This window comes from Phalacrocorax aristotelis, chromosome 1 (assembly GCF_949628215.1).
Source record: "Phalacrocorax aristotelis chromosome 1, bGulAri2.1, whole genome shotgun sequence".
Taxonomy (NCBI): domain Eukaryota; kingdom Metazoa; phylum Chordata; class Aves; order Suliformes; family Phalacrocoracidae; genus Phalacrocorax; species Phalacrocorax aristotelis.
In genome coordinates this window covers 97410840-97418863 of record NC_134276.1, presented here as the reverse complement: position 1 = coordinate 97418863, position 8024 = coordinate 97410840, and the positions used below count along the sequence as shown (strand labels likewise).

At 43.8% G+C, this 8024-nt stretch overlaps 1 protein-coding gene across 2 annotated transcripts; it reads left to right on the top strand.

Moving 5' to 3' along the window:
• The first annotated feature begins 627 nt into the window (after positions 1-627).
• Positions 628-7502, top strand: GATD3 (glutamine amidotransferase class 1 domain containing 3). 2 transcript variants are annotated; one of them, XM_075098696.1, is made up of 7 exons: positions 628-912; positions 3000-3052; positions 3816-3929; positions 4293-4412; positions 5268-5360; positions 5693-5849; positions 6489-7502. In XM_075098696.1, the coding sequence occupies exons 1-7, from the start codon at positions 799-801 to the stop codon at positions 6615-6617; spliced, it is 780 nt and encodes a 259-aa protein (XP_074954797.1). In that variant the 5' UTR covers positions 628-798; the 3' UTR covers positions 6618-7502. The 2 variants fall into 2 exon arrangements, with proteins under 2 accessions (XP_074954797.1, XP_074954786.1); XM_075098685.1 differs by lacking the exon at positions 628-912 and adding an exon at positions 971-1625.
• The last annotated feature ends 522 nt before the right edge of the window (positions 7503-8024 follow it).

The following is an 8024-nucleotide window of genomic DNA, read 5'->3' as shown; positions in this document are numbered from 1 at the left end:
CTGGCAGGTCCAAAGCTTGGCTTGATTCTCACGGATGTGGGCACAACCTGCGCGTGGGGCACTCGACCCTGTGGGCTGGGGTAGGCGTTGGAGCAGCCCCCTTTCCCTCCCTTCCTCCAGCGCATGCTGAAACCACACCTGCAAACTTGCATCTGGGCTTAATTAGATCCCATCATATATAGATGTCTATGTGTATTTCAACAGGACTGTGTAGTTTGGCTTCCTTTATTAAGAAGAGAAGGAAGAAAAAAAGGTTTTTATCAGGGAAAGAAATTTACCAGTGGTGGAACTTGGCACTGTTTCATGTTTCTTTTATCCATCTCTTCTAAACACAATGCCCTATTTCCTGAGCGGAATTTTAAATGCAATACCCAAGATCCGAGAAAGAAAGAAATGAAGATGTCCACAGTGTGTTGGTTTGTTTATCTTACTGTAACAGCTCCGGTCTCAGCAGCCCCTGCGCTGCTGCGCTCCCCCTGCCACACTGGGGCTGTACGCGCGTCCCACTTGCAAAAGGAACCCGGTGCTGCTAGGCTTGTGTTCAGAACGAGCCCCAGGGATTTATTTCCGTGCGCATCTTCTTTTCCTACTGCGGCTGCTGTTACTGCTGCCTGAGGTGAGCGAGAGAGCCGCGGCCTTGCAGGCCCCGGCGTGGCCGGCCGGGCGGGCGCTGCCCCTCTCCGCCTGCAGGGGGCGCCCCCAAGGACGCAGCGGCCTCCGGGAGCGGCGCGGCGCGGCCCGCCCCGTCCCCCCGGCTGCCCGCACCGCCGCCCCTCCCCGGCACCGCCGCCCCTCGCCATGCTGGCCTCCTGCGGGCCGGCCCTGGGCACCGCGCTGCGGCGGGCAGCGCCTGCCGGCCTCGCCTCCTTCCACTGCTCCGCTCGGCGCCGCCGCGCCGCCCGCGTCGCTGTGGTGAGTAACGGCCGCGGGGCCGCGGCGGGAGGAGGCCCCGGGGGCGGGGGGAGCAGCTGCGAGGGGAGAGGCGTTTTTCACTGCCCGACGGTGCCCATCCACCCCCAGCGCCGAGCCGACGGAAGGGCCCCTCTGCGGCTGGGTTCGCTCCGGCGGTGGGGCTTGGCTTGGCGTGGCGTCGGGCCGAGGAAAGACTCGCCCGGTGGCCGCGGCAGCTGGAAAGCCTTGGGAGGAGCTGCAGTTGAGAAGATAAAGCTATGTAGAACTGAGTAACTTGGAGGAAGCCAGGCCAGGAGCGGGAAACACGTAGAAATTGGCTTCTGTATAGCTTTTGTTGGCCTAGAGTTGAGTTGTAGGGAGCTGAACTTGAAATAATTTACAAGGCAGTTGGGGGAGGTGCAGGTAACCTACAGGAAAATATTTAAACTGGGTTCTGCCCTTCTGCGCGCAGGCGGCGGGGCTTGTCAGAAGTACGGAAGAACGCGAGGGGATGGAGGAGCTGCAGGTTGCCGAAGGAAAATTCAGGCTGCAGTTGGCGTCTCAAAGGGATGCGCGGTTTCAGAGCTCAGTGGGCGGGTTTTGAAGCTCGGGCTTTGTATAGTCTTGACAGCATGAAGTGTAAAGAAATAAGAAGGCGTTACCTGCACGAAGAAATCTCTTTGAGGCAGAATTGGTTCACGAATGGGCAGAGTGCCGGTCCAAATGCCTAAAAGGTAATTTGCCAGGGATGCTGCCGTTTTAGTGAACAGTAGCTTTTTAAAGAGAGGGTGGAAAACAAATGTATTGTTGAAAATACTGACATAAATTTCTGACTATGGTAGAAGACAAGTTTGTCAGTAAGCAGGTCCTGAAATAACAGAAGAGGATAGCGTTTAGTGAGTTTCAAAAGCATTTAAGAAGTGTTGCTTAGATAACTCTAGCACAGTTGCTTGTGTGTTTATTCGGTCTAAATTAAATGAAAGATTAAATAAAAAGTTGGAGAGTAGAGGCGCCTCTTAAATATCAGAGCAGCAAAATTTTAGTTAGGATTAACACGGACAGAAAGACGTTCATGGATCTTACTGATTTGGTGAAGTGATGGTAGGATGTCGCACCTGATAGAGCAGAGGGCTGGATGTTGTGATTTGAAAGCCCCTTCGAGTCCAATGTTTTTAAGACCGTTTCAGTTGTGAGTTTCTGTTCATGTGTCGGTGATTAAAAACTTTCAAGCTTCTAAAACCTGAGATAAAACCGGGAGAAAAGAGGGTAAAGTTAATAAATGGACTCTCTTTAACTGGATTTTTTCTTTAAAAACAAACAGCCAAACAAAAAAACCCCACAAGGGTTCATATATGTACTTTAAGGAACTAGATAATCCTTTGGATTTTTTTGGTTTTGTTTTGTTCTTGTAATCTTTTTTTTTTTTGGGGGGGGATGATGGATGATGTTAACATTTTTTTTAACTCCGTCCGCAAACACAAGGATAGCTGATTGGTTTGTGCTTTTTATTCTCCAGTGTGTATAAACAAAGTATTATTACCATGGTAATAAGGAAAAGTATGGCTAATATAGCATATTGGAATTGATTTAGCTATTGATCTCTGATGCAGATTCTCAGACAAAATGCAGCAGCAGGTAAAATAATTTGTCCTAAGTGCCACCTCAAGGTACACTTCTATCCCACTTCTGTTTGATGTACATCTCGATGAGAAGATGTACGGATATGGATGCTTCATAAATAGACATATGACACTCAGAATAACTCATTGTGTGCACAGTAAAAACATACTTAAGGATATCACGTCAATTTATTAACTCTGAGGAATAAAAGTATAAGCCAATAAATAAATATTATTTCTGCGACTTGTCTGTGATGAGTAGCTATAAATAGGAAATGCTGGTTCTGCCCTACGTCAGATGGCCACACAAGGGCTAATAGCACAATGTTGTCTGGCTTAGTAAAGAGCCTGTTGCTAAGCTGTTTTTTTTTGTGGGGTGAGGAGGTCTCTTGTTGTTTGGGGTTTTTTTTAAATCTTACAAGACTTGTGAAAGATCCTGTGGAAAGTTTTGTGTCATGTGAAATACTTTCTTGGTTTTTCTTACTGCAGGTCCTGTCTGGTTGTGGTGTCTACGATGGCACAGAAATCCATGAGGCCTCAGCGTAAGTTGCTTTAGGAAACTGTATGCTCCAAAAAAGCCTCCTTTACACTACAGCAGTCTGTTGGATCCAGTTTTGTGCTCTCTGGCCATGAAAATTGCCCTGAAAGATGTATGATGAAGCTTCATGGTTTTCTCACAACAAAACTGGGAGCTCAACTGCGTTCTTGCAGTAGCCAGTTACTGTCCAAAGATGCACCACGATGCATGCGACGCCAGAACAGTGAGCTTGAGACTCTCTTTCCTTCAGAAACAGAAATTTAGAGTTCCAGAATCAATCTCAAGAGAGTTAAGTAGAGACTTCATTTCAGAATCACTCTGAGTTTCTGATCCTAAATCAAGCACTAGAATTGTTAATACTCAAGGTGAATTATTAACTCTTAGTATTCTTTGCTAAGAGATGTTTTACCTAGACCTGGATTAAATGGACACGTAGGTGTGTTAATAGTGGGACTGTTCCGTAACACCTGGGGACTTGCAATGAGAAAGGAAGTTTTTATTGTTCCCAGTTGCCTGCATAAGAGCACTGAACAAAGAAACTTGTCTCTAGCTTACCTGACCGTACTTCCAAACTGACTTTCTGTTCTGCTTTGCACTGTGGTGTTACATACAGGGATTTTGGTGCTACATGCTCACAATGCTTTGGTAGGATGTGTGATTTTCCTCCTCTTTCAAAATCAGGTGGTGTAATATTTGTAGGAAGACTTATGGGCCAGATAAAGCCTCTCTTCTAAGGTTTTCAGTACGTTTTGTCTCCATTTTTGTAGGATACTGGTACACCTTAGTCGTGGGGGAGCTGAGGTTCAGATGTATGCTCCAGACGTTCCTCAGATGCATGTCATTGATCACAGTAAAGGGCAACCAGCTGAAGCTGAGTCAAGGTGAAGTCTGTTTTTCACGTGTTTTCTATGTCTGCTGAGTCTCAGTCTCTTAGGCATTCTTCAGACATAGCAGCCTGTCACTGCACTTGTAGCACTTCACTCGCTGGCTTTAGCAGCTTTATGCTAGCTGGTATTTTGATTGGAGAGAAACATTAAATGAGTTTTCTGGACTTGAGTGTATACAGTCTGTTAGTGCCTGCGTTTCCCAGCTGTTGTATTTCAGAACCATCGATAGCTTCAGTTATTGAGTACCATTGTTCTTCTTGCTTCCTCCCCCTTCTCTTCCTCTGCCAAAACTTTCTTTATGTTCTTCTGTGCACAAATGTGTAATTCTTCTCATTGTTTTATTTCTGGTTCTTCAAGGAATGTTTTAGTGGAATCTGCAAGGATTGCTCGTGGTAAAATTGCAAGCCTGGCTAAGCTTACGACAGCAGACCATGATGCCGTGATATTCCCTGGTGGATTTGGAGCTGCTAAAAACTTGTGAGTGGCAACTAAGCGTTAGACTCCTCAACTAAATGTACATGATCAAGTATTCATAATCACCTATGATTCACATGATAACATCAGGAAGCAATAAATGGCCTTATTTACTACATAAGTAACCGCTACTTAATAAGGAAAACTGCTTTCAAAGTGTTAGAGTTGTGCTGTTCATGGTGGTTTCCAGTTGTAATTCTTACTGGCATTGTTACGTTTTGTTCCAACAAAGTTGGTGAGAATTCTGGACTATAGTTAATGCACAAGAAGTCCTTTTTCCCCCACCCTTAGGCCCACTCTTTTTGGCCCAGGCTGAGGGAAGTGAAGGTGAAACTTCAATAGCTTCAGGTATTCATGGTGTTATTATTCTGTTTCTTCATGTCTGTCTACCAAAAAGTCAGTAACGGTAAAACAGCAGCTACCTGAAACAAACAAACAAACAAACAAACAAAAACACACCCAAAAAAAGGAGAAAAAGAGTGCTAGCCGTGTGGAGTACTGAGTGTCTTGTTAATGACCTGCCATTTCGATGGCTTTGAGAAACCTGAATGTTATTTCCCTTTTCTTCTTACAAATATTTCATCTTTCAAAACTTTGTTCCACTTCTTAGTAAGCCTAGAAAGCTGATTTGATAATTATTTCTAGATGTTTATATCAAGTAAGGAACTTTCTGACATATCAAAGCCTTAGAAGTGAGTTGTTTTGGTTAAAGCACTGCTGGTCAACTACAGGCGTTTTCAACCACCTTTTAGAAGCTATTAAGTCCGTGACGACCCTTGAGAGCGAGTCTCAGGGCAGATAGGCATCTCTCTTTGTAGGTTTATACTGAGGTATGTATAAAGTTTCTTGTTGTGGCAGGTCTACCTTTGCTGTCGATGGGAAAGATTGCAAGGTGAACAGAGAAGTTGAGCGTGTCTTGAAAGACTTTCACAACGCCGGCAAACCCATTGGGTACGTATGTTAGTTGGAGGGGCATTTGCTTGATAGTGTGAGCATGGAGAGAAAGTATGTTTTGTGGAAATATGCAGCTGTTATTGTTGGATCTAGAAAAAGCATCTTCCATTTTATATCAGTAGTAGCTGATTTTTTTTTAATGTGTTTTTCAAGATGCGTGTGTGTGTAGGTGCTTGTCAAAGAAGAGGCAAAGAAAATGCGGAGTGGAAGTTGCCTTGTGGTATCAGTCTTTCAGATTTGTAAGACTGACAATTTGAATCTTCTCAGTTATGACCAAGTTTTGAAAGAGTTCCATTGTAGAATCGCTGTTACAATTCCTTTTGTTGCAGTCTTTGCTGCATTTCACCAGTGTTGGCCGCAAAGGTTCTCTCTGGTGCTGAAGTAACTGTGGGACATGAAGAAGAGGAAGGTGGCAAGTGGCCTTATGCTGGGACTGCGGGAGCCATTAAGGAACTGGGAGGAAAGCATTGTGTGAAAGAAGTAACTATATCCTTTCCTGTTAATTTCACGTTGAGAGGCAGTTTAGTCATGTGTTATTGCAGTAATGGATACATGCAGGATTTGTGCTTTTCCACTTCCAGTTTAGCGGGAATACACAGTGTAGGGCAGAGAGCATGTAATACAGTGCATGGTTAGAAAATGCTGTCGTCTTTACACAGCTGTATAATTAGAAGTTGTTCTCAGTTGTTGCCATAGAACTCCCTTGGACACTCGGTGATGCAGTAAATGCTGAGTGAATTTGTACGTAAAATGGGCACAAGTTACATTTTGTCAGTTCTCTTTGAGATTTTTTTTTTTCTTTTCCTGAAGGCTAATGCTGTAATCAGACTGTACTCAGAGACATTTTATTACAGTCAGTAAGTTTCTTAGGTTTTCTTGTGTTTGTGAGTGCCAGCGTTCCCATAGATCGCTCTTGCAGGTTGCAGGGTTTGTATTTCTGGCAAAAATAGCTTCTAATGTCTTGGATTACAGGTTGCAGCTGTCTCTACAGCTGGGCATTACAATATATTTGGAGGTGCTTTTTTATAGGATAGAGGAGTTGTGAGGTTTTGTCAAAGATGGTTTATTTTGCAGACAGCATCTGTAACTGAGATGTAGGCTGTGTTTTCCTTAACTCCCTTTTACGAAGCTCATGTGGATACAAAAAACAAGGTGGTGACTACCCCAGCGTTTATGTGTGAGACAGAATTGCATAATATCTTCGATGGCATTGGGGCCATGGTAAAGAATGTGCTAAAACTAACCGGCAAATAAAAAAGAACTTCAGAAATGTTTAAATTTAGGGTGTAGTGTCAAATATGATCTGGGCCATTGGAAATGTTTTCACCTACTTGTCCTGTTCACGCTCTAGTGAATGCTGATACCAAGCTGACTGATTCCCAGCTGCAGGGTTTTCCACGCCATTTCTGAGAGAGAGCCTGCAGGAGGGCTTAGGGAGTACAAGCAGTCCGGCCTGAGACACAGAGCATTTTCTTGAGCTTTTTCAGCTGGAAAGCGCTGTGCAGACATATTTTGAAATCAGTCTGCAGCAGTGTCAAATCATTTCAGGGGGTGGGGGGGGGGTGGAGGGAAGAGACTAAATGCCCTTCCAGTAGCTGAGGGCAAACATGTTGCAGGGGCATAGCAGAGGCAGTGGCACTTTATCTAGCAGACAAAGAATGGGAGTAGAGAGGAATTAGTTCAAGGTTTATGTGCTCAGGCCTGTATCTGTGAACTAAAAGCCAGGATCAGCTGTCAAGGGAATAGACATCTTCCACATCTTAATTTTAGGTTGGTATTACTTAAAAGATTAATGCTTTGGTTTTCCATTTCAAATAATCCTGTTTTCACAAAGGAGCCGTTCTGAATATCAATCAGCAGCAGGATACATCCTAACTGTCACAACACTAGCACTTTGAAAAATTAATCCATTGGCCCATTATAGCTAGAAAGGTCTTGAAATGAAGGAGAAAATATCCGCTGATGCGACGCACAATTTTTAAGGATATCCACATTATAGTAGTTGCTTGACTAGCAGTGGATGGAGAAAACAATCTCAAGTTATCCTTGCTTTCCCTGCTTTAGGGTAATAAAGCTTTCTCCAAAGAAATACTGAATGTCTGGAATAATGATGTATAAATAAAATAATTTCTGCCTTTATCTTATCCGTGTCCCTTCACTTTTGTTTAACAGCTGCCTCTGATAACTTACACTGGTGGATACATTCTAGCAGTTTTTCTGCATTTCAGTGCTCTTAGCATCTTTGAGCTGCTTTTTCCATATAGAATCCAGCAGTCTCCCTCCCCCCTTCCACCTTTCTATTCAGCAGAAAGCAACATTTCTTGAATTAAAACAAGCAAAATTACACCCTTTATTTTGTATTAAAGTTCATTTTATGTGACAGACATGCTGAAGAGAACACATATTTTTAAGGGAGAATTGTGTGCTTCATAAATTAAACCTGCAAGCCTTAGATTGGGTTGGAGTATGGTAAATACCATCTGTGTCTGAAGACTTGCTAGGGATATGGAATGATGATGTTTATTGGATGGAACAAAGAAGAGGAATGAAGCTTGAGTGCGAGTGGTGGGCATGCTCAGCTTGCACAGGTAGTGTTCATGGAATAAACGGTTTTGATTCTGGAGCCTCTTAGTATGTAAATAATTTTTTTGTCACTAAAAA